This window comes from Acromyrmex echinatior, chromosome 16 (genome assembly GCF_024713525.1).
Source record: "Acromyrmex echinatior isolate Ae372 chromosome 16, ASM2471352v2, whole genome shotgun sequence".
Lineage (NCBI taxonomy): Eukaryota > Metazoa > Arthropoda > Insecta > Hymenoptera > Formicidae > Acromyrmex > Acromyrmex echinatior.
The window spans coordinates 8187376-8214179 of record NC_141867.1 but is presented as its reverse complement, the minus strand read 5'-3'; the positions used below and the strand labels follow the sequence as shown (position 1 = coordinate 8214179).

The 26804-nt window shown below is 36.8% G+C and overlaps 1 protein-coding gene and 1 pseudogene across 7 annotated transcripts; both read left to right on the top strand.

Annotated features, from left to right (window-relative positions):
• Positions 1–4073: 4073 nt before the first annotated feature.
• hts (adducin 1-like protein hts) lies at positions 4074–26286 on the top strand. Of its 7 annotated transcripts, XM_087414596.1 has the most exons (17): positions 4074–4730; positions 8061–8421; positions 11452–11586; positions 11759–11945; positions 12045–12427; positions 12628–13077; positions 13158–13294; positions 13383–13500; positions 15990–16103; positions 16224–16316; positions 16545–16740; positions 16888–17025; positions 17163–17234; positions 17754–17828; positions 22694–22761; positions 23307–23450; positions 24065–26286. In XM_087414596.1, exons 3-16 carry the CDS (start codon positions 11479–11481, stop codon positions 23433–23435), a joined length of 2268 nt encoding a protein of 755 aa, XP_087270722.1. In that variant the 5' UTR covers positions 4074–4730; positions 8061–8421; positions 11452–11478; the 3' UTR covers positions 23436–23450; positions 24065–26286. The 7 variants fall into 7 exon arrangements, with proteins under 7 accessions (XP_087270722.1, XP_087270721.1, XP_087270720.1 ...); XM_087414595.1 differs by lacking the exon at positions 8061–8421 and having other exon boundaries at positions 4075–4726; XM_087414594.1 differs by lacking the exon at positions 8061–8421 and having other exon boundaries at positions 4075–4730.
• On the top strand, positions 6479–8054 carry LOC147907123 (uncharacterized; annotated as a pseudogene).
• Positions 26287–26804: the final 518 nt, after the last annotated feature.

Here is a 26804-nt window from a genome sequence, read left to right as displayed (position 1 = left end):
ATATTATAAATGTGTCAATTTAACTTAAAATTTGCTTTTAAATTGTACCAGTGTTACGCTTCTTGTGTTAACGTTCATTGAATGAATGTTAAGACCTAAAGCTACTTATCTACTTGAGATATTTGTTCCATCCATTCTTTCCTCTCTTTGTTTACTTATAACGTGTCCATATACTGTTATCTTAAATTGAAATTAATTGAAGTTGATTAAATTGGCTTGAAATATCATCTCAATGAATGTTTGTATCAAATTCTTATTATCGGATATTTTTTTCTGTTTAAATAGACTACATGATAAAAAATTTTGTGTTAAATTTAACATATTCCAAATGGTCCACCCAAATTTTTGTGTTAATTTATTATTTGTTAATAACATAAGATGAATATGTTGGAAAATAACACAAATATTATAAAATTAATACAAGAAGCGTAACACTGATACAATTTAAAAGTAAATTTTAAGTTAAATCGACACATTTATAATGTTATTATTAAATTTAACTGAAACTCTAATTTTACATTTTTACTTCCATGATATTTATAACATGTATGTTCCATTCTTGGAATACTGAATATCAGGCTGCTCTGATGAAGTGAAAAGTTCACGATATTCACAAGTTGACATTCCAAGAATGGATCTGATACGGAGGAAACCGAAATAATCTTCATATAAAAAGCACCCGTGGAAGTTTCAAAGATATTGTTTATAATAATTATAATATATTAAATTAACACACATTTTATTCATTTATTCTTAGAATTTATATTTTAAAACTATATTATTTTTATGTTATTTATTTAATTATTTATAAACAATATTTATGTTTTAAAACTATATTTTTATGTTATTTGTTTAATTATTTATAAACAATATTAAGAATCTTTATTTTAGATCGCATATGTGAGAAACACAATGAATACTAGAAAAATGCCTATTACGATCAAAGCTGGATCTTCATTGCTTTAAAATAATTCAATCTTGAATTACTAATATACACTATATATGTACTTGCATATATATATATATATATATATATATATATATATATATATATATTAGGTGTTGGAATTAATTCGTAGCGTTTTACAAGTGATGGGAAGTACTTTCATTAATGTATTTTTTAATGCTCATGTGAAATAAATAACATTCTTTCATTAAAAACGCTACGAATTAATTCCAACACCTAATATATATATATACCATATTGTAGTTTTAGAACTGCACGCCGAATTGTTTTTCCGAACTATAAACGCAATTAAAGTTACTCTAATAGTCGCGAATTAAATTGACAAGCAATAATTAATAATTTGATGCTATCATCATATTATAAAGATGTTAATATGTTAAAACTGTTAATAAATTTATTGCGAAAAATATTACCTCGGCCTTAAACTACTTAATAAATTGTGTTATTTTAACACTGAGAAATGTTAAATTTTAATTTAACACAAAATATTCAAATAACACAATCACGTTATGTTAAATTAATACTCGGATATGTTAAAAATTCAATACAAAAATTTTAACAAGGATTCGTTTTAATATAAATACAAAATGTTTTTTATCATGTAATTATCAAAATAATCGTTATGCGCTAATTATAATTATTCTCATAATATTTTTTTTGCGACTGAAACACATATATTTGATTTACTTCGATTTTATACATAGCCTGTCGGGGGTCTCGATAACGATAACATTTTCAACAAAACATTTCGAAACTTTAATTACTTAAATGTTATCGCAGTGACGATGAATGTTTCAACGATTATCTTATAAGTCTTTTCAAAATGTCTTTTCTTTAATGTGTGTAATTTTTTTTTTATGTACGTTAAATAACATGTATGAACGTACATAAATAATATTGTATAACGATAAATAATATTTCATGTATTAATATCTATAAAAATGTATGAACATAAATATACATAAACACGTATAATCATAAATAAAATATGTCCATACATATTCATCTCTATTTCTTTTATAAAATTACTTTTTAGTATAATAGAAATAACAATAGTAATGTAAAAACATAAAAAATAATTAAAGGAATAATTTTCGCATTGTTCATTTTAGAAAGAAAACAAGTTTGGAAAAATGTCAAAAATATGATTATATATATAAGTAATGTTTTTACATTTTTTCTAACTTGATTTTTTTTCTAAAATAAATAGTGTGAAAATTATATAATCTTGAAATTATTTAGAACTCAAGATCTAGCTTTAACTGATATAGGCATTGCTTCTTACTTATTGTGTGCAATTCATTATATTTTGCGGTCCTAATAAATGATTTATTATAAATTAATTCAACTTAAATTAATTAAATATTTAAATTAAATATTTAATTCATGCGTTTTTCTAATCTATTTTGGAATCGTTATTATTCATTATATCGGTATTATTGTTTGTATATTTCGGAATTTCATAATATAATGAATACTCAAAGATACATCGATTTACTCCAAAATAAAGTTTATTATTAGAATACCATTTAAATTTGAACAAACAAAATTAAATCAATGCTGCCAATGAACATAACGTCGTGCTGGCAACGTGCGATCAACGTGCTGTTTATATGATTTATTTCATGTGACTTCACGAATTTCAACATACAAGGTCTGTTCGCCTGGCTTACACTTTTTACACTTTTTACATTTAAAATGAGATAGATGTATGTATACTTGGCTGAAAAGAGAGAAAGCGAAGATGCTGAGTATAAAAAGTGTAAGCAAGGCGAACAAATCAATGGTGTATCACGTAAGTATAACATGCGCGTACGGTGGAATGTTTCGTGGAACTTGACGACTTTGCAATGTAGATTAAGGGCACAATAAAAAGAACAAGAAATACACAGTTATACCTGTACAACTCACTTATACCCTACACCTATACAATTCAAATAAATCGATTAAAAAAACTCGAATCTCTTTGGGCCGGCGAACAAGTGCGAGTGAGACAACCCAGCAAACGAGAACGAATTAAAATAGATTGAAATTTTTTTCTATCCGAATACTTATTTTAAAAATATAGAGCGAATACTTTTTTTTTTAGATTTAATTGGATTCAATTGAATTCAATTAGATTCAATTGGATGCAATTGGATTGAAAAACCGCATTTCCTAATTAAACTTCAAAATTTTGAATTGAATAATATTCACAATTGTGTTTTTATGCACAGAAAAAGTTAATATTATTTTTAGATTGAAAGGCATAAAGATATGCTCCATGCAATTTCTATAAATGAATGAAAATGCATTCAAGATTGAAAAGCATTCATTTTAACATTCGTGAATCAATATTTCTGAAAATCTGAATCCATTTCAATCCATTCTCGTTTGCTGGGAAGGAACAGGGAATAAGAATTTCAACCTATCAGAAATCATGTATTGTGGAATACACAGTTTCTGATAGGTTGAAATTCTTATTCTGTTCTCTGTTCTCTGTTCCTTTTATTATGTGGAGCCTCTTAGAATTTTAACCTATCAAAACTGTGTATTCCACGATACATGATATTTCTGATAGATTGAAATTTTTATTCTCTGTTTCCTGTTTATTGTGCGGAGCCTCTTACTGTGCCATACAAATGCTATCTTTTTCGGTATTATGTAATCTGCATTATCTAAACATTCTAAATTTATTACTATTAATACGTATCTATAAGAGACATGCATTTCTTAGATAGTGATTTTTACACGATATTTAAAAATTTACGAAAATAAAAGAGTACACTATCAGCCGTTTGCAATAATTAATCGCTTCCGTTAATGACATTATCAAAGTTACAAAAGTCCATAAGAATCTTTTATGGCTTTTAGATCATTCTAAAAAAAGTTGTTATAGGAAAAAAGAACGATATAAAATAAAACGTAGCTTTGTATGTCCTAATTCAAAATAGACGTCAACGGTCAACGCTGTCGAATTTCGAAAAGAAAGAGAAGAGAATTATTTTGTTGGCAAACCTGCTAATTTCATGATGATTGCCACGATTGACGACAGATGGCGCCAGAGGTCCGTGCGACTTTTTCAAAGTTTCTTCAAACGGCCGCTTGGGGTCCGTCCAATCATCCGTCGTTGTCGTCTACGATATTCATGGCTCGTTCTAGATCAGAGACCCGAACGCGCGGTGTTTACTAAAGTGTTCACGATCAGTAACGGTGACCGGTAATCGGCAGCTAGACGTCTCCGTGATCGATTCCGCGCGTTCTGGCCGCGCGGCGCGGAACAGAAACATCACGGCTACGCGATCTTTCCGCGATCTTCCTCTGGTGAGAATTGTCGATCTCGTGAAACGTTGCGTTCGGCGATTCTCGAACCGCCGGAACGGTACCGCGCCAACCGCGCAGCATCATCGCGGCTCGTCGATGCGCGGACGTTAAATTTCGCCCTGCCGGACAGAGGGAGGCATTTGTGTGGGAAACCGGCAGCGGCGGCGAAGGCGGCGGCGGCGACGAAGAGGAGCTTCGAGCTCGGCGACGCTGGTGGAGACAGAGACAAGAGGCAGTGGCGGAGGCGGTGGTGGAGGCGGTGACGGCGACGGCGGCGGCGGAGGAGGAAGAGGAGGCGGGGGGAAGCTGTTCATCGAACGGAACAGCCGCGCGCGCGGAGGAGCGGCGATACGGAGCGGAGGAGCGCGGCCCGAGCTGCGTTCGTTGTACGGTTCGTGAAACGGGCGCGGGCATATCACGGGATAGGAGGAGGCGGCGGCTGGCGGCGATTCCTTGGTAGGTAAGTTGTACCGATATACGTACGGCCGTGTCGGCGTCGAACGCCGCGCGGCGTTCGACGCCGACCGACACGGCCATCCCTGGATCCCGATTCGCGTTCGCGCCGAGCTCGCGCGGAATCGGAACCTCATCGGAGTTCGTTCTACCTCCTCTCGGCGCTCGCCGTTCGTACTCGACGATGAATGACGTAGGCGCGAGGGGTGTGTCGGCCCTTGTGTCTCTATTCGCAACGGCGCCGCGTCGCGTCGCGTCGCGACGCGACGCGACGTGGCCCACGCGACGTTCCGTCGCCCGTCAATCACCGTCGGCTTGAATGGTGCACGGCAGCCGCGCCGACGACGCTCCGTCGACGGCGCGCGAATCATCGGACTCTACGTTTCGACTCTGAACGAGATCCTTGAATTTTGTACTCCCTCCTCCCCGAAAATGTCGCCATTTGCACGGCCCTCTGTCACCATCTCCGGACGCGCGGGCTACTCCGTGATGAACTTCTTATCGCGCTCGCGTATCTCGAACTCTTGGCGTGCTCAACTCGATCAACTCGATGGGCGGTGATCGACGCCTCTCGGGTTAAACGTCGTCGCGCTTGGCTAATTGTGCTCGCCCATGCATCGCGGAACCGTTGCGTTTTTCAACCTGTCCGTCGCCTCGTACAGGATTGGCGCGCGACGGCTTCCGTTGTGTCATGTCGGGAGTAGTTTTACGTATTTCGTCGTTAATTCCGCTAGAATTCCGATCCGTGACGCGTCCTGCTAGCTGTAGACTATAGATAGATTTATAGAGAAGAGACAGATAGAAAGAGAGAGAGAGAAATATCATAATCATTGACCCGCTCGCGATAATTCTCCTGTTTTAATGATTCACGTATTTCGATATTTTCAATTGTGTCCGTTAATGATTGCCGCAACAACAGGTTTTAGGGACCTACATTCGATCGCGACTGCTCGAAACAGCGGTTTTAAACAAGTATAGTGTGTGACGTGAACACGACCAACGTAATGAATCGTCCAATGTAGATAAAAATTAATCCGTGTAAACAAAAACGCGACATGAAAAGCTAGCTCTCTAAAACTTGAGTGGATCTCACTCTTAAAAGTCTTTCTTTCCTGCACTAGACTGCACTACAACTTTCTTTCTTGCTTTCGCCAAAGGTCTGTTTTCTTTTTTTGCTGAACTAGTGTACACTTTTGAAACTTAAAGTGAGATAGATATCTGTTTGATATTTGTCGAAAGCGAGAAAGAGAGTTCTAGAACAGTCTAATGCAGGAACAGAAAAACAGGCCGCGAATATCTAACATATATCTATCTCACTTTAAGTTCCAAAAGTGTAAAGTTTAGCCACACTAAACAGATCTAGTGATTGAGAATTGAACTATTTTTTTTTGTTTCACGATTGGCTCAATTTTTACTCTGGGTGTGATTTTACTTTAAAAATTTAGAGAGAATATTAAGCAAAAATCGCTGATAATCGAGGATCGTGTATATCCACTTCGCGTGATCAATCGTGTCTCTTCTTTTTATTGCCTCTCTCTCTCTCTCTCTCTTTCTCTCGATGGTTGTTACTTTCATTTCTCGTAACTAATAGCGTTTCAGGACGGTCGCTCACTACGACGGGCGTAATCTGCGATTAACCATGACGTCATTGCGTTAAGTGTCCGCCGCCGTCCGGCCGGTCGACGATAATCCACGTTTGCGCGTTTTGGCGTGTGATGTCAGCGTTATTAAAGCGACAGATATTCAATGGCATGATGCCATTTTGTCAAAAGCCTCTTGGCCGATCGCCGACTCCAGCGGTCGTCGTTGAACATCGCTTTCAGATCGACATGGCCGATTTATCGTCGTCGTCGTCGTCGTCGTCGTCGACGTCGACGTTATCGATCGTTTGTGCCGCTGTTCCCTGATAATTATGTACTCTTGAACGATAATTCGACGAGTGAACTCGAAGGAAAGATCAGCTAGCTTAGGGCGATATTCGTAATCCAATCTTATATTTAAGATCATCTTAATTACGATCTTGAAACGTACACAGAGAAAAATGTTCTGTTTAAACCTGCTAAAAGATCCAAGAATTTTGATGAGGCCAGAGATGGTTATGATAATCTCAGAAATTCTGTTTGGCCTCACCAAAGTGCTATTCTGAATGGATCTTGTTGTTGGTTTATGTAGAATATTTCTAGAACGCATTTTGTGAAATTATTTTAGATTTATTTTATTGTCTTTGGATAGAATCTTCTAGATTCTTCATAAATCTGTGTTTTATTTTTCAATTAATATTTCTTTATACTCTTTGCACTTCAAATGAAATTGATGTATGTTTGATTTTTGATAAATGCGCTCTGAAAAAATTCTTGATTGAAAATAAACGAACCAGAAGGTCTGATCATATCAATAAAGGTTTTGATCATATCAATAAAAATTCTAGTTATCTTCAAGAGTTATATAATAGATTTAATCAGGAAATTCTGATTTGTTCGTTTTCAATCAAAATTCCAATTAATACAGTCAGACTCTTTTCAGTGGAGAAGCAAAGTGCAACAATAAAAACAAATCTTATACTCAGAATGATCTTAAATTTAAAATCAAACTATGCTTACCGTCCCTAAAGATTCAATTACTATTAGTTGACTAACAAAAACTGCGAAGAAAAGCAACTTTGCATATGTTTAAAATTCTTTAATGTGATTGAGTGATATATTCAGATTTAGAAACTATTAACAAGAATTAGAATCTATTAGCAAGAATTAATTATATTTAAAAAAATCTTACAATAGTTGCAAAGCTGTTTTTTTTTTCTACTAAAATCAAACATGAGGCTTGTTCTTTGTCGCTGACTGGACTGCTCTAAAATTTTCTACCTCGCTTTAGCCAACTTCAAATAGCTGTTTCATTTGAAGTATAACGAGCGTATACTAGTTCAGCTACAAAGGACAGACCTATACAACTCAAATAAATCGGCTCGAAAACTCGTATCTCTTCGGGCCGGCGAACAAGTGCGAGTGAGACAAGCACGTGTACAGGTGCACACGAATACACGCACGCACATACGCATTGCGTATAATTCCACGGTTACGGGTTGCGTAAGGGATCACTAATCATTGTATCATATACGAGTCCTCGCGTCGAGCGTCGCAACAACACGGGTCGTTTCGAGCCTTTCCCTCATTTTTTTTTTCTTCGATCACGGTCGCTTCTACCTTCTACATACAGATCATTGGGTTAAAAAATAATAGGCCCGAGATAGAGACAGCGAAACTGACAATGGATCCGTTAAATCGATGCGAGATACTATCCGATTAATCGTAGACTCATAGAACGCTCTTCGTTGTTTCAGTGCCGCTTAAAGTGAAGGTGAGGTAGGAAATCGTTGTGTACCTCGAACACGCGATTCCTGATACCTGGAACGAGAGAAAGAAGCGAGATTAGCTGATGGAAACCGTGCAGATCGTCTTCGACTCCGTCCCTGATCCCTCTCTATTTTAAGACGAGGACTCATAGACTCGCGCCAGTAAGCGTAGCGAACTCGGCCCGTGATCGCTTTCATTCAGCTTGCGGTGAGACCCGCATTGTCCCGTTATCGTCGAAGATAAGCGTTATTTACAAATGGGACGCGACTCCGGGAAGATGGAACTCTACTGATCTGAAATAGAAGTCGCTGTTGTTGCTTCGGTTCGCAGTTGTAGAACTTCGCCGAGGTACGGCCGCACGAACGGCTGCGAATATACAGGGAAACTGATGATTACTTCTATCTGAATTCTTCCAAGTGGAATCTCAGATCTCGCACACAACAGAGGAAATATTAGCAATAGCTGTAAATGTTAAAATTTCGATCTATCAGAACTGTGTATTCCGGTGCAACTGATTTCTTTTAAGTTGAAACATCTTAAAGCGCAGAGCTTCATTCTAAAGAGTGAAAATTGAGCTAATTTTGAAAAAGAGTGACTCAATTTTCAATCTTTGAGAGTGAAATTTCATTCTTTAGAATGAGATTTATTCTAAAAATTCCAGAGAGTTTAAAAGCACACCTACACTGTTAGAAATGTAACCGTGAGCTTTCTTTACATGTAAATGAAGCTCGCGGTTATGAACGAAATTAAAAGTAATGAATAATTTAACTGAAAATTAAATTACAGTTGTTACTTAAATGTAATAAACGTGTACATTAAATTTTATAAATTTTCATGAAAAAATGCATTAACTTTCGTGTACATGTACATACTGATATACTTTTCAGTTTATAAATACATTAAATTTAATGAAATGTTTAATGAAATTAAATTTGAACTGTGTAACTTAAAAATACATTAAATTTCATGAAATTTTTAACAGTGCAGTGCATAATTGAACCAATGATTTGTACATATTATAGAAACCCATTCCTTCGTCTGCTCGAAAAGGTCATTGTGGTCGAGCATTCGTTGTTCACGGAAACATACCTCGTGTTCCTGTTGACGTAACGTTCTTTTTTTTTCGTCGATCGCCACTTAATCAGTATCGCGGCCAATATTACGACACCGTATCATGCTGTCAACGAAGCCAAACGCGCGTATACGCGAGGGACTTAAACGAAGCCACTTACTCCGAATACCTCAACCCCTTAACATTAATTACCATCAATTCGCACCGAGCCACCGTTCACGGTCGTCATTGCATTTTTTTTTTCTGATCGATGTTTCCAAATTGAATTCGGTCAAAGTATATCGAAAGTACATACATACATCTTGGTTGACGAAAGAGAATCGTTGTCGAGCGTTCCTTCTACTTGGCAACATTTCAAATGACGATACTCTGCAAATACCAGGCGTTATTTTCGCGTTAGATACCGTTTATGTTTACCAGCTATTATTTTATATGTACATGTATAAAATTGATATAATATATCAATATCTCTTGTGATCAATATTAATATTTATCTGAAATAAATATTAATATCAATTTCGTTATAATTAATATTGACAAATATTGTTAATAAAAATGTCTGTATACAAAAGCAAAAATAGTTACGAAACATAACATAATGATGAGATAATCGACGAATATAAATCTCGAAACGTGTAACGCAGCGTCAAGTAAACAAAATATCAAGACTCCGGTCTGCCTCACATTAAATCTACGGGATTATCGATTACTATTCCGTCAGAGGAATATCAGGGAATACGAGACATATATATAAAATCATGTGGAGGGAAGAATTTTGGTCCTTGTACAATCGGACGGGTGCTATTGTGTTTCGCGCTTGCGTGCTACGTAATCCTGCGGTCAACCATCGTGCTTTTTTTCTCTCTTTCTCGTTTCTTTTATTCACTGTTGCAGCGGAAGTGCACACGCATGACGCACGTTTTCCGGAGTGGTAACAAGTCGGAAATTCAAGTCACAGGCGGCGAAGCGAATCAGTCTCGCTGATAAGCGACTTGTCAATCTGCGACTTTCGTGAGTGATCTCCGTCGTGTATATCGATCTCGATGAGAGAACGACGTTGCCAGGCGAAAGGGAATACATTTCGCGAATTAGAACGCGCTGTTGCGGTCACGACGTAACGATGTTCACGCTAGCGAAACATTCAGCGTGGGATTTCCGGCCGATGGATGATGACGAGGGAAACGCGGCGTGAAAAGGAGAAAAGCGCGATGCCGTAGGATGAGGATGCGCGTAGCCGAGTGCGAGAGCGTTGCGTGGTGCGATGCACCGGTACTTGGTGTAAGGAAAGCCAAGCGGTGAACGACCGTTGACACAGATCCCGAGCTGAGCGAACGTCGCGGCGAGTAAAATAGCCGGCACAGTTGAGCATTCTATTTTACATCGTTAACGGAACGACGCCCACTGCACGAGTAATTAAGGGAAAAAAAAAAAAGGGATCGAATGATAGACGTGGAACCCCCGAAACCCCCTCGGAGAATAAAGGGAATCATGTCGTAACGCGTACACGGTGTTTGCGTCGTTGCACGCACACGATTCCCGGTAGGGCCCCGCAACTTTATTGATCGCACACCGGTAAGGTGTCCATACTTCGCACCGGATTCGGGAGAAACGAGTGTAAATGCCACTTTCGCGTTACACGAAACGGCATGCTTCGGCGAAACATTAAAACAGACCTTCGTTGCTTTCAGTTTTTACTCGTTCTGGTCGATTTCCATTCTTCATTGTTCGCTGTTCTTAGAACAGACGCGTTAAAAAGTCTTTAATTTGCCACGCGAAGCGATTGTTTATTTAATATTATTAGAAAAGAATTAAATTTATTAATATTAATTTAATATCATTAAATTGATATTAATATTAATTTTTAATATTATTAAATTACTATTAATATTTTCCTTTTTGGTGCTTTTGCGCGTTCCTACTTTTAATGCCTATTACACGGTGTCTACAATGAAGTAGTAAACCGTAAGAAATTGACCAATCATAGTCGAATGTGAAGAGAATAATTGACTATGATTGATCAATTTCTTAGGACTATTCAGACTTGCATAGCTGCATAAACGTATACACAAAGAAAATTATCCAATCACATTTTATGTACGTCTTTATGGTAGAAATTCAATTGTCTGTATAATTGGATAATTTTCTTTACGCATATGGTTATGCAGCTATGCAAGTGTATCTAAATAAATCCTTAAGATTTGCTGCTCTATTAGTAGACATCGCTTTACACGATTTGGAATAAATAACGTCGAAAATCTATCAAGATATTTTTGCTAGTAATGATATTAGAACATTATTCTTTACAGTTGCCGGTACTTGTACGAGGCTCGAAGATGGCAGATACGAGCCAACAAGCATTAAGCGAGCCACATACGAACGGAGTGGTGGATGGTTTGACGGAAGATGAAAAAAGCAAGATGAGACCCGCCGATATCGATGCGGTAAGTTTCGCGGAATATATGGCGGTGTTCAACGTTTCTTCAATAATAGAAATCGAAGAAAGTTTCAATGGTTATTTATTCGAATTTCGCCAGCGCAAGAAAGGCTTGAAAAGCAAACGAATTACTTCAACCGTGTAAATGTATTAAACGAAAGAATTCTATTCATTTACAGGATATGAGAGAAATGGAGAGGAGAAAGAGGGTCGAGATGATGATGAACTCACGAATCTTCCGGGAAGAGCTGGAACGTATAATTGAGACACAGATGAGGGACGGTGCTGGACCCTCTGGTCTCCTGCAACAGATCTCTGACATGATGGGTGCACAGGGAGCCCGGTTCAACGGCAATGTGTTCAAAAGTTAGTCCTGCTCCGTTTGAAATTATTATTCTTTGAAAACGCCCTCTCCCTTTTTTTAGTCTGACTTTATTCTGACTCGATTCATTCGGAAATGTGCAGATTCGAATTGCGTCTTGCCTATCAACGACATTCGCGGCGTAGAAAGCATGGGATACGCCAAGGGCGAGAAATTGTTGCGATGTAAGATGGCGGCGGTGTTTAGATTGCTCGATCTCTACGGATGGACGCAAGGCGTCGGCGGGCAAATAACTGCCCGTCTTAATCAGGACCAGGAGCACTTTTTGGTGAATCCTTACGGGCTACTCTATCACGAGGTTACCGCCTCGAGTTTGATCAAGGTGGACATGCAGGGCACGATTGTCGAGCAGGGGACGACGAACTTTGGCGTGCACATCACTGGTTTTCAATTACACTCGACAATACACGCTGCGAGACCCGATATCAAGTGTATTATTCATATTACTACTCCGTCCGTTACCGCTGTAAGTAAATGTTTCGTCTCTAGTTTCTTCACTCTGCGATGATCCATTCCTCGTTTCTCTCGTATATCTCGTATATCTTTTACGAGCGTTTGCATATTATTCTCGATTGCGTGATGTCACTTTAATAGCGATTGATGATAAACATTTATTAGCTCTGCTTTGAGAGGAATTGACTGACGTACGCGTGATATGATACGTAGGTTTCCTCCTTGAAGTGTGGATTGTTACCAATTGGTCAAGAGAGCATCGTGATAGGTGAAGTGAGCACCCATCAATACATAGGAGGTTCCGTCGAACCGGAGGAACGGGAGAAGATCGCTAGAAATCTCGGGCCGATCAATAAGGTTATGCTCCTGACGAATCGCGGCGCCCTTTGCTGTGGAGAAACTGTGGAAGAAGCGTTCTTTAACGTTTACAATACTGTAGTCGCTTGCGAGACGCAACTGAAACTAATGCCCGCAGGTGTAGATAATCTAAGCCTTATCAGCGAGGAATCGAAAAAAGCTATATTTGAAGCGTCGCGAAAACCACCGATCCCGCAGCAACAAAGCTCAGCGGTAGAGTCATCCGCTCTCGCGGAGAAACTCGAGAAACGCTGGAGAATCGGCGGTGCTGAATTCGAGGCCCTTATGAGAATGCTTGACAATGCTGTAAGTTCTAGAGAACCATTCATCGCTATAATATTTGTATCAGAATTCATCTGAATGTCGCGTTTCTTCTTTTTTCTCAGGGATTTCGTACGGGCTACATATATAGAAATCCACTTGTAAAGGGAGAACCCCCGAAACCACGAAACGATGTTGAAGTTCCACCGGCCGTATCGTCTTTAGGATATCTGCTTGAAGAAGAGGAATTATATAAGCAAGGGTAAGTTTTCATTTCCCTTCGAACATATTTTGCTTCAATACTATAGAACTAAATCAATTGCTTAACTGATTTTTCTTTTCTCAAACAGACTGTGGAAGGGCGGACGTAAAGGCACAGACAGATCCCGTTGGTTAAATTCGCCAAACGTTTATCAGAAGGTTGAAATTCTGGAAACTGGAACACCCGATCCTAAAAAGATCACCAAGGTAGAAGTCATTACTTTTGAGAATAAGACCGACTAATTATTTACCGCACGAGGCTAAATTTATTATAAGCAAGCATTCATATTTGGCAAATATAATCGCGTATTGTGGCTGCTAATCGAATTACGACTTCCGTAATAATGAAGGAAAAAGAAAAGCTTTAAATGTGTCAAGTGCAAAATTAAATAGTTATGACATATTAATATACATATTAATAGTTATAACATATATTGATATACAAGTAGAATCATTTATTATATTAATTTTTGTTTAGAGTTTTTGATTTGAGAATATAAATCTGTTTTAGACTTTTTGATAAATATTTCCTTTTGCTATTGTATCGCAAATTTAACTTTTAATTTAAAGGAAAACACTTTGTTGATATTAGATTTTTGTGAATTTATTACGGTGTTATAAAGATTTCATAGTTTGTTTTCCGTGAATAATAACTTTATTTTATCGAACACTATTGTTGAAGATATTTTTAGCGATGATTGAGAAAGACGAATGCGCATATTTATGGCCGTAAATAGATAGTACATCCATATATGCAATGCGACGTAAAGCATTGGTTATTCCATTTTGTTAGCAGTCAGTTGCATTTTACCATGCTGTGTAGTTTTATATAGTTTTATCCTGTTTTTATCAAATTTTTTTATTCAATTTAATTTTATTATATAAACACATACCAATGTATGATAATTCGATTATTTATCAATTCCAACCAAGCATTCCAACTCGTGCTATTAATTCTTAATATGCTGATACGTTAAAATGTATCTTTTAAATTATGTAATTATTTTAATCATGGCAAACGGCTCATTGAAGAAACAATATATAATATATCATTATATTAATGTTGGTTATACTGACATATTGTTCTTTTTAAACTATAGATATAAATTTAACTCTTGTTACAACAGAGCTTGATTGATTTTATTTAATAAAAGCTTATTAATGCAATATAACGAATTACTTAAAAGTTCAAAGTTGGAACAAAAATCACATTTTCTATGCTATGGCCAATGTATTTATATGTGCCTGTGTGTATGTACACGCGTACGTGCTTTATGTGTATAAGCATTGGTCACTTTATATCATACCTGATACTTATGAAAAAATATATATATCATCTTTATTATAAAAAGTTTGATGCACAAATTTTTATCGACGTACATACAATGTAATTGTCTCGCAATATGAAAATTATTAACTAACATGAATTATTATTATATTGCATTATTCCTTATTTTATAGACACAATTAAAAAATGTAATATTTTTTTATTATGAATTTATCTGCATTTCGATAAAGATTAATGTCATGATTAGATACGTATCTCATTTTTTCAAATCGTAAAAAAATGTTCTCTTAATATCACTATTTAATAAACACAAATACAAAATCTTATATAATAATTTATAATAAGAATAATAATAAAACACGCAAAACGAAAGACAGAACGAGAGCGGTCAACATTTCCGCAAGCAAAAGTTACGAAACATGTTGAATTCCAGTCAATCGTTAGTATAAGTATCTTTATATATATAAGATATTAACGACTGTTCTTCTGTAGCTTCTTGATGTTTAAATAAAGTTATACGTGCTGTTTAAAGATGATTATATCAACTTTAATGAAACTTCAACTTTAATAGCGTTCCAAGTACTATTCTTAGCCTGTAGACGCCGCTACGTTAATAAATTTAGCGCTTTCTATAATATGATGCGAAGTTATGTGTATGTTGTCGTCTACAATATATTTATTGACACTAATTATATGATTTTAAAAGCATCTATTCTGCAAAATTACTTCCTATTAAGAGTAACTTTATGTGTAATCTTGGGGTAAAAATTTCGTACATTTAATAAAAGTGCAATATAGAGTTTTATTTTATTACTGTATAAGGTATAAAATAATAATTTGATATATTGTATTGTATTTTGCTTAAGCACGTTTCAAACGTACTTTTGCCACAATACTTATAAAAGATATGTATGAAACATATACAAGTGTTTCTCATGACTCTGTATGAATGTGTGCCTGATCTCATCATCAAGATCTTGTTGGCCTGGTTACACAGAGCCCACTGCATTTACAAAACCAGATCAAGTGACCCTTCACATTTTGCAAATCTAAACTATTTTCTTAAAACTAAATGTTAGGCATAGCAATTAATGTTGTTAGATTGCCGAGTTGTAGCAGCATTGCATGTAATTATATTGAATTTTGTTTTGAATCATCTTAGATATTGAATATATTATTATACAGTTAATGTAAAATATGAATTGCAACATGGTACATGGCTGCAATAACAAATTATTATTTTGAAAATATGTTTGTTTTTAATTATTATGGGACAATCTATTAAAAGGGGAGTGAAATATATGCAGCAGGCACACATAGCATGCAAGAGTCTTACTTTATGTTAACATAGTTGATTCTTACAATGATTTGAAGGGGGTCGACTAATGTTCTGGTTTTGTATGTGCAGTGGGTGTCTGATGGATCTCCTACCCATAGCAGCACACCAGTCAAGATAGACGGTGCTCTTCAGTTTGTTCCTAAAAATACCAACCCAAAGGAATTCAAACAGTTACAACAGCAGGTAAGTATTGTCAACTATATTTGCATCATACCCTATTTGTCTTTGTTTCTGTTCTTTTCGTATATCAGCTAATTTGTGTAACTGGGAACGTACAAGTTTGATACACTTTCGTCTCTCTAGATTAAAGATTATCGACGAGCAGAGAAAATATCGGCTGGTCCGCAATCCCATATATTGGAAGGTGTATCATGGGAGGAAGCTAAGAAAATGCAGGTACACAAATTGAAGCATCGAGTCTTCTTGATTTAAATCAATTTAGATACATCCCATTTCATAAATTTAGCAATAAGAAAAAACTTCCCGTTAAGTAGCAATAATCACGTACTGTTCTGGTTTGAATTTGAATTGAAATGATAGCATCTTTCTGACTATTAGTTACTTTATAAATCCCTGCAGAAAATATGTATGTTATCTTTAACTTGCATACTCGTTGTTTACAAGGACGCGACAATTAGTGGTACCGGAGAACAAGTAGTTTTAGTAGGAGCCGCTAGCAAGGGTATTATACAGCGTGGTTTCCAACACAATGCGATGGTGTACAAGACACCTTATGCCAAAAATCCTTTCGACGCCGTCACGGATCAAGAATTGGATCAGTACAAGAGAGAAGTCGAACGCAAACAGAAGGGAGATCCTTGTTAGTTCCATTCATCACTTTTCTTATCCAATCTTTTCCCGTATTTATGCATGCTCGTTTTATATTTGTATCCTGTATCTAGAATACTCTGTACCCACTTAATGTTCACCGAAATGGAACCATTAATATTACCTATTCTGTAAATAGACGATGAATCACAATCAGAATCCGAGGCCTTGTCATCCTTTAACATCAGTCGTGCGACGCATGAATCCAGCACTGCCAAGAGTCCTATTCAGTCACCAGTTTCTGTTACTTCGGAAACAGAGGAGGAGAGTAGAGACGGTAAATTTATGTGTTTAATTCACGAACGGGTTTCCATACATATCATTGAATGTATCACATTTTAACCTTTCAATATGTATGTATATATTTTTATTTTCTATTATTAACGAATACTCGCGTATACTCCTTTGCTACAGAACCCCGAGTATTGAGAATAGAAACGAAACAAGTGCCTGCGCCGAGTCAACCCGAAGTTGTGTTAAGCGATGGTGAGTCTTTCCTTATCTTTTTTTCTGTTTTTTTTTTATTCTTTCCCAAATAAGTGTTATACCATGAGCCTGCCATAAATTTCTTAATGAGTGGTTAGTAAAGTTATGACGAGACAGTTGCTTTAATTCAATTCCGATTTTTGCATGGTCATAACTTTTTATTTATGAGCAATCCATATGACATTTGCATCTTCGCCTTTGCGACAATTTAATCACTAATCGTTAAAATACAGCACGTTATCGTGCATGAAGACATATAATTTTGCACGAATTAATCGGTGGTTGCCTAATTTGTAATAATGAATGCTCAGATAATCGGTGGTTGCCTAATTTGTTATGACAAATATCCAGATAATTCGCAAGATGAATACATTTACATCGGTATATGTATTTCGTAACTATCATGGATATTATGTATATGATAGCATTATCGAGCGTCACATAACGACTTCAGATCACGAGGAGCATTTTACTGATAAACAGGTGTAAATCGTATACATATTTATTTTTGATATGCAGTGAATGATGCTACTACAGAGTACCTTAATGAGATGCGCTATAGAATGACTGAGCGACAAAGCGGTTACAAAGGAGGTGAGTTTTTTTCTATACAGGGAAATGGGGATGGATCTAATTTATCATTCTGAGTTATTCTCTGATATATACAGTTTACGATGTTCAACTGAAGAAATCGTATCTGGAATTATATTTATAAAATAGCTAAACTATGTCGCACATGCGACTTTTCGACAATTAATGAAAAATGAATAGTTCTAAGAAGAAAAGATTTTATGAAATTTGATTATTCACCCGTGAATATAGAGCCTGAGCTGCGAGCTAAAAAAGCTTTATCTTCAGTTTAACTTCGTATATAGTTTTTTTATGATTTAATCTTATTTGATATTTCATCCGGAATAAACTGCATTTCTTTTGGTATGGAATACGCTCCCCATCCGCAATAAAACGCACATATATGCATATTAAAGATTGAGTAAATATATATATTTTCATATCATCATTGATCAAATCAAATCATGCTTTTGTCTACATATACGGCATGTGTCTCGAAAGCTTTCTTGTTTTTCTTCACTACTCGAAATAATGATCACGCTTGCATCGATAACTGATGTTCATGCACTTTTGTTAATCTCTTTTCCTCTTTTTCTGCATAAAATGCTGTAGAATTTTTGAAAATTCTCATTTATATATCATTTATATATTCAATTTAAAATATAAAAGTCATACTTTAGTTTTTTTTGCTAAACGATGAATTAACGAATAGAAGAATAATTAATTAATACAAATAGCTAATCTTTGCGATGAGTAATAGTCATGTGATAGATAAATAAAATAACTGATTTGCGCGCAATATGTTTTAAACATAAAAATAAAGAGACGCATAGCCAGAGAATCGATGTAGAGCTTCTTCGGCTATATCTACCACTATTTGTAGTACTTAGCACAGGGTAAGCAACGAAGAAGACTCGCGCGAATGTGGAGAGTATCCAAGTGATCGTGAACGTTCTCTCCGTTTCTCCAAAGCGAGCAAACCGATCGATCGTTCGCCGATTCCAATGTCCAAGACATACATTTGGACGTAATGCTTGCAGATTGCGAACTAGCCAGCACTTACAGCAGCGTAAGCAGCGAGTGTGCGCGAAAGTACTACGGCCGGCGGTTCTCCGAGCATCCTTATGATAATCCCCGTTTGGAGAATGTTAGAGCTTCGACAACCGCCGAACGAAAGAAACCTCTTCTAATCACACGTACGAAAGCGCTCGTTAACGGGCAAAACGAGCCAAATGCAATCTCTCGGGATGAAGTTTTCGTAAAATCGCGCTACGAGGTGAGACGGAAATTTTTCGAAGATCTTGAACATCAAAAGAATTTAGAAACCGATTTGACAACAGCAAAGATAACTAGCATTAATAATAAGGAAAACGAATTAATACTTGAACGAAATTCCATGATGAGTCCAAGTGAAAATGCTCATCTTGTCAAATTGTTTGACGTGTCTTTGACAAACGCAAGTACGAAAGAACACGTCGAGAATCTGAACGACGAGACGCTGTCGAACAACGTCGCAGTATATTCTGTGGCATGGACAAATATCGCGCAACCGAGTTTCGTCAAGCGTGTTAACATGGACGAGACGAGGCCGCTTAACATCATGTCCTATATAAACGGTGACAGTCAGACAGAGGAGGAAATAGAACACCATGAAAGGGCTAAATGTCCAACGATCGAGACGGTTGCTTCCGTAAAAGTGCAGTCTTCAACAATTCGTCCAGATAAATCGATAGACTCGATGGTCGGCACGAATAACGAACAACACCAGCATACAATGACAACAACAATGACGACGAACACAGAAGTGACACTTGCGCACAGCTGCGCTGAAACATTTCAGCATGATAACGGTGATAACAAGGAAGACTCGCGGCTGCTGAGTAATTTATCTTTCAATATTTGTGACGGACATTCCATCGATCGTTATGAATGTGACGACAATGAGACGTTGGCAGATAAGGAAATAAATGGTGAATTGAAACCAACGGAGCTGAAGAAGCAAAGCGTTCGATCTTGGATCGAAAGTTCCATGTACGAAGACAACTGGCCGAATAATGTAAAGACTGACTTATACGAGTCGTATAATGATATCGCGAAAATTGTCGAGAGCATCGACGTGAATATCACTTCGTCGAGGACGGAGCTAGACGCCTTGCCTGATACGGACACCTGCGTCAAGTATAATTTGGACTCGACGAACATGAGTCTCATTTATAGCTTGACCCCGCCGGCGGCCGTTGACCAGGATGAGAGCGGCAACGATGATACTTCGCGTGACTTGGCGGATCGCTCGTCGGAGTGGCAGTCCGATTCAACGAGAAGCGACAACGACGAGCCATTGAGCGATTACATATGGATAGAGCCGGATATTTTCACGACAAAGGCTGAATGCGTCAAGTTCACGCGAGATCACAGGTTGTCAAGCGATAGTAGCTGCGCAGAGTTAGAATTGCTTGAATCCGAGAGGCATTCGGCAAGCGGCTCCGATATACTTGAGTTACCAAGCTGCACGATTCGCGAACTGAATGATATCGACGGCGAAGTCTTTCTCAACGGAATCAATGAATCCGCCAACGAGATCATCGCCGATCTCAATGCGTCCAACGAAGTGTTGCCATCTAGCGACGCTATAGAAGTCGTACAGCAGATCGTTGCCGAGATTATCGAGTCCATTTATATTCTACTGCAGTTAGATTCCTCTATTCACGATCTCAGCATTGTAAGAGAAATAGTGCGCAACTTGATCAACAGTTACCATCGCGAGTGCTCGCTCGTGGAGTCTACCATTGGAGCATGCATGCCGGATGTCTTTGCGAGCAGCAATGACAATATTTGTCGAATTAAAGGTTTTCTGGGGAATCTATCATCAAACTACGACGATTACGATAATCAGAATTACGAAATGGAAATATGCGAGCCGAAGGATGACGAATCTCCCGCCGTGATTGAGTTCTGTACCGTGGCGAAGAAATTACCGATCGTTACCATTGACAATAGCGCTTTGGAATTAAACTTTCGCGTTATCAAAGTCTCGACGGACGAATACGCGAATATGTCACCAAGCGCTCGTCTTCGTCTATTTGGTGAAAATTCGATCGACGATGATCACGGTATCGAGATCGGTAAAATCAGAGGCGGTGAAAGCGTGATGAAATCAGAAACATGGCCGTACGAACGATGCTCCTATTGCCGCGAGGAAGAGGAATCGATAAGGGATAAAACGAGTTGTTTGACGCCTATAAGCGAGGAACCGGATGATACTTTGCACGAGATAGTCGATTCCGTAACGCCCACTTTGAAAATTCATGATGAATCGTTAGAAGGCCGCGATATTATCGAAGAAAATACGACAGCAAATCCCGCGAGGAAGCATATTTCCCTCGACGACACCTATACGATCTCCGAAGTCAGCTCCGTCGTTATTTCAGATAACGAGATGAACGATCTTGAGGAACAGTGCAATGTCTGGGATACCTCCATAGATTGCATGTCGTATTCATACGAGACGAAAGAATTTATGCGTCTGGAGAAAGCACTCGCAGACAAGTCACAATTGAGCGCATAGCACTTCACTCGTCTTTCAGAAAGATGACACTATGTTCTTAATTCTGGCGATTGTTTAATTGAATTATCAAAGAGTATATTATTTCCTTGATGAAAAAGGGGAAAAACATTTCGACGATTGACTCGTCGATATATACAACCGTGTCATAACAGCGTTTTAGCTTGCGTGTCGGTGCTCTATTTAAAATTTCTTTTAATGTTCACACATCTTTGAAAAGCGTCTTGTCGAATAGTTTGTACACTTGATCTTACATACCATTTTATGCGCGTTTATTTAGTCTGTTCAACGCGCCGATTTTCTACATATCTTAAGCTAGCAAAGAAAGACATTTATATAAGTACGCGTGCAAATGTTAAATGCTAAGGAATTCACGTTTTATGTCTGTTAAGTTTTGATGATTCTATTCTCTTTTCTTTTAACTTTTATAATTGTAACGTCTCTTTATGCACGAACAAAGGGCATCTTTTGTGCGATCGATTTTAAGCATCTGAATCGAGAAAGATAATTTGACAATTTCCTACGTGCAGCTTAGTATTGACGTTTATAAAAGTGCTAATATTGTTTGTTTTCTATTATTTTCAGTTTTGTTTACTTTTTCTTTTTTATTTTTGTTACATTGTAAACTTAAAAATGAAGGATTTTATTGTTTAGTGTAATGTGTTAATTGGAATGTTCTACTTTATTTTCTTGATATGTGATCATAAGTTTAATTGACCGTTACATTCTAATATTGCATTTACACTACCTCTTTCTGACGATATTATAACTAAGTGAACTTACATTGTGAACATTTATATAATTTTCATTTATATAATATATTTTCAAATATTTACTGCAACAGCTTTTAAGTGTTTGATGATACAAAAGTTTGCACATAACGCTTATCATTTTTCTGCACCCGTCTCTATTCGGACATGCATTAATCCTCACCGTTCATCCTATTACCTTTTCAATGGTATATGTACATCTTGCAAGCTGTGAATGATTGATGCTAAAACGTGTTTGCTTGGGAATGATTGATTTTATATAACAAATCCACACGAGCGAATACACTCTGACAAGTATCAACTTACACACCGTTTTTCGAAAGGTAAGATGTCTGTGTTTCTATCTCGCTTTTCATTTTTTTATGAATTATAATAATACACATGATAATACATAATTGACAGCTGTCTAGGCTTGGTGGGATTAATTTCAATCCTTTGGCTTTCAGATTGCTTGGCAATTATATCAATTATGTCATTACTGTTGCCTACAGATTCGATTTTATTATCACAATGATCTGAAGATTCACATTCCGAATAATCTGTTATTTATGTTCTAGGAGAGAACACCGTAAACGGCGATCACTCGGACGCTCATCACAGTACTTTTTCGCAAAGTAGCAAAGAGGTTTGTCGCAATACTTATAATATCAAAGCCGCACATATATCATATGCGGGGAATCGGAAAATTTCCACGCGTTTTATTATTCATATTTGGAGCGATTCTTGATATACTTATGCACAAATCAATTTACATTACTGGATTTTTTTTTGGCTCTGAATTCACTCTCTAAAACAATGAACTTAAACAAATCTCCGCATATGTACGTCGGGTTTCTTTCACATATCACATTACATTTCTCATGCATTCGTTAACACATGGGAATGCTATTTTAATTAAACAAGAAATAAGATTATTTCTTGATTTATAATGTAAGAAGAGATATAGAGCGTGTTTAATTTGAGCGAATTGTCGCTTCACTTTTTGCATTAATTTTCACAATACAGCCGGCATAGTCGTTCATAGATTCGCCTTCTACAAACTCTTCTATTGTATCGATTTGCATGCAATCAGATAATTGGCTAATAGAACGATTAAGTGTGAAAGTTCGACGCTCTATGCATGTGCATGCAGAAAGGTTTATGGTTACGGTTGGGACCTTCCGTGTTAAGGGTTCCATGTCGCAGGATGTGAGCGTTAGCGAGGAATCGCCAAAGAAGGAAAAGAAGAAGAAGAAGGGCCTTAGGACGCCATCCTTCCTTAAAAAGAAGAAAGAAAAGAAGAAGTCGGTCGAGGCGTAGGTAGTCGTAGCTCAGGTAAGCGATTCAGTCAATTTGTCTTAGTCTCTAGATTTTGATACCGACGTAAAGATTATTTACATTTGCGAACAAATATATTTACGGATCTGTTAAACGTCATTATCTTTAGTTTATGAACGTTAGTATGCTTGTGCTAAAGCGTTTCTTATAATCTATGATCTACAAATCGATCATACGATCGAGCGAGTTGCTATTTCTTCTTTCAGACTTTTCCTCTCTTATGATATCGACTGTAATTTTGAAGGGTACTGCCATTTTTCGATGAATAATGAAAAATTTCAGCAATTCGCTCGCTCGCTCAATTAATCATACCCAGTCGACATGGTTAGTTTCTTGATTCCGAGTGTTACTCATTGAAGGTATGGAAGAAAAATTAAAAGCTTTTCCTTTAGAGATTAGACGCGCTCGCGCTAAATTTCATTCATGGCTGCAGCAAAGATCAAATCGTGTTTTTTGATAGAATTACATTCGCGTAAATAAATAAAAAAGTATATATATATATATATATATATATATATATTTATTTATTTATTTATTTTATTTATAACAACATGAAGCGTAGTGAGACACACCAAACGGTATTGACTTTGAATTAACATCTATATTTCCAGACACTGCCACAAGCAAAAGCTTCTCGTAAAAAATAAAACGGACATGCAAGTTTAAACTCAAGATCGGATACGAGCTCGGTTTAAAATAAAGGACGAGATTCGACGAATAACGAAGAAACGAAGCACAGACGAATGGCGGAAGATAAAACGGAGATGGATAGAGGAGAATGCGCGAAGAAAAATCGAAGCGAACGAGCAACAATCACAGCATCTTTCCAGGACTCAAGACTGCCATCGCATTACGTCTACGATAAGGAAACTATATTGTACTGTTAATGTTTTTACGTTTTTAATTTGTTAAGCGTCGCGCTAATGTATTTAATCCGCTATTTAATTTTGCCTCTCCTATCCCGTTTGTGTGTAACGCAATAAAGAGTTACATATGCATACTTTGCGACGAAGAAAGACAGACAGATAGAGAGAAAGAGAGGCGTCATCATTATTATTATCTTTATTATTTTATTCGCCAATGTCGACGCCGTTGCCGTTGCCTTCATCGTTGTCGTCGTCGTCGTAATTCTCGTCGTCCTCTTTCTGCTCGTCGTCGTCATCATCGTCGCTGCCGCCGTCGTCGTCTTCGTTATTATCATTATCATCATCATCGTTATCGTTATCGTTATCATTCATTATCATTGCCGCCATCGCCATTATATAGTCATCTTCGCCGTCGTTGTCGACGTTGTTGCTATTATGGTCATCGTTGCTATTTGCTTCTACTGTATTTTTTTCCTCTTTCTCAAGATTGTCTTAATTCTTTAATTGTAACTGGTAATTTTTAGATTAGGAGAAAAATGTCGTATGATCTCTCTCTTAGAACGGAGGGGGATGGCAATAGTTCACGGCGCGTAAAGTTTGCGCGAATGTTAATCGAATACGAAACATATTTTATCTTAAACGATTCGTGAATTTACTAGGCTGATACTGGATCAGTTTTATCGCGAAGAAAAAAGGAAGTAGAAGTGAATGCGAAAGGCTGTGTTCTAGATTTTGAAGCTGGCGTGCGAAAGAAATGCGTTGCGAGAATATGGATCTCACGACTGTCCTCTTGTATCAAAAGCATCCTGGACAATAGAAATCGCCTGACTCTCGGACTGATGTACTCATCTTCGTGATATGTATAAAGTAATTTGTGCCGTACGATAGCCCATCGATTACGATTGTTACCGAGTTGAAAACTTTATTACAAACTATCTATCGATTGGCGCAATATATCGACATAATATTTTATGTCAACTGAATAAAAAGAAATAGTAATACTGACAGTAAGTCATGCCTCACGGCGACATTCATCAGCTTGTATTGTTACCAAATTCAAACAATCGGTAAACTTAGGTATGTCTATTAAAAGGATGTAAAGTAGATTCAGAATGGAACTGAAGTGGAAACGAAGTACGGCGACGTGTGCTTTCACGAAATTTTCAATTTTATCTATTCGACCTAACGAAATACAATAGTTTAAAACTTTTTCGGAGTTTATTATGCTAAATATTCGTTGTACATACAGAAGTGCAAAATCGTATAATAATTTTTGCTTTTCCTTTCCTTTAACAGATTGATTATTCATTGATATGTAAAAATGTGCCTTTCGTACCTTCGTCAATCGATTAGTCTTTAGCATTCGATCGTTTCAATCCTTACCGTATCTACTGATTTATTAATTGAGTAATCGTTCGATTTGGTCGTCACGCGTCATTTTGCTGTTGAATAACATCTTTTTACAGTAATTTCAACAAGTCGAACTTGGTTGGATCAAGTAAGTAAGAATATCTTTCCTAGAGTCGTGTTGTCTTCAATATAGTCATTAATTAAATAAGAAATTATTTAAAGAGCAATCGAAGCCGCGAATGCGGAACGTTTTTACGCAATTATTCGTGATTCTCTTTGACTTGTTGAAGCTGTTGAGGAATGTTGTTCAAATTGATAATTCGAGCACTAATGATTACGTTCTTTATCCGTAATTAATGATCGACCGCTTATACAACGTGTGTTTTGTACAAATAAAATCGACGTTATATCTATATATAACATATGTATAACTGTATGTATATCTGCGTATAACACCGAGTCGTGTGTTATATGTAAAACCGATCGAGTATATAGTAAACGAGAAGGATATAGTGCTGTTTTAACAGTTTGAGCATTATGAATCATTCATGCTCGAAATGGCTGGAAGGACTAGAATAGATAATATGAGAACGAAATAAAGCGCACATGCACATTGGCTTGCAAGTTTTTTATTTTTATCGAATGCATGCGCTAGATGGAAATTTTAATATATTTTATTCGGCACTGTTTTTATCGAGATTGATGTTGACGACCGTGATTATTATTTTTTAGTTTATTATCAAAATATTTTATTAATATTATCACTACTATTATAATTATTATAATTTTATTATTAAGGTCAACGCTATTACCATCGCTGCATTATATCTAAAGTGCAACATAATTGCGAGCTGAGTTCGTAATGAAATCGAATTTGCACGTCGTGCTTTCTTCCTCCAACGACGATTCATCGCGAGATCACGCGTGCTTCATCGATTTGATTATAACACATCTGTGAACGAAGAAATATATTCGCCCATGTATACTTTCTTCTCGCCTCCTCTCCTCTTCATCCTTCACTTATATTCACGTATCATGTAATGATCGATAATAATTGTATGATCGAAGACGTATATTAATGCAATCTATTATTGTATAATGGTTGATATAATATATAAATAATATTACAACAAAA

Coding starts and splice junctions, on each gene's coding strand:
- hts (XM_087414597.1), top strand. CDS start 11,479: ATGGCAGATACGAGCCAACAAGCATTAAGCGAGCCACATACGAACGGA. Junction 17,026..17,162: donor AGAGGAGGAGAGTAGAGACG/GTAAATTTATGT, acceptor CCTTTGCTACAG/AACCCCGAGTATTGAGAATA. Junction 17,235..17,753: donor CGAAGTTGTGTTAAGCGATG/GTGAGTCTTTCC, acceptor TTTGATATGCAG/TGAATGATGCTACTACAGAG.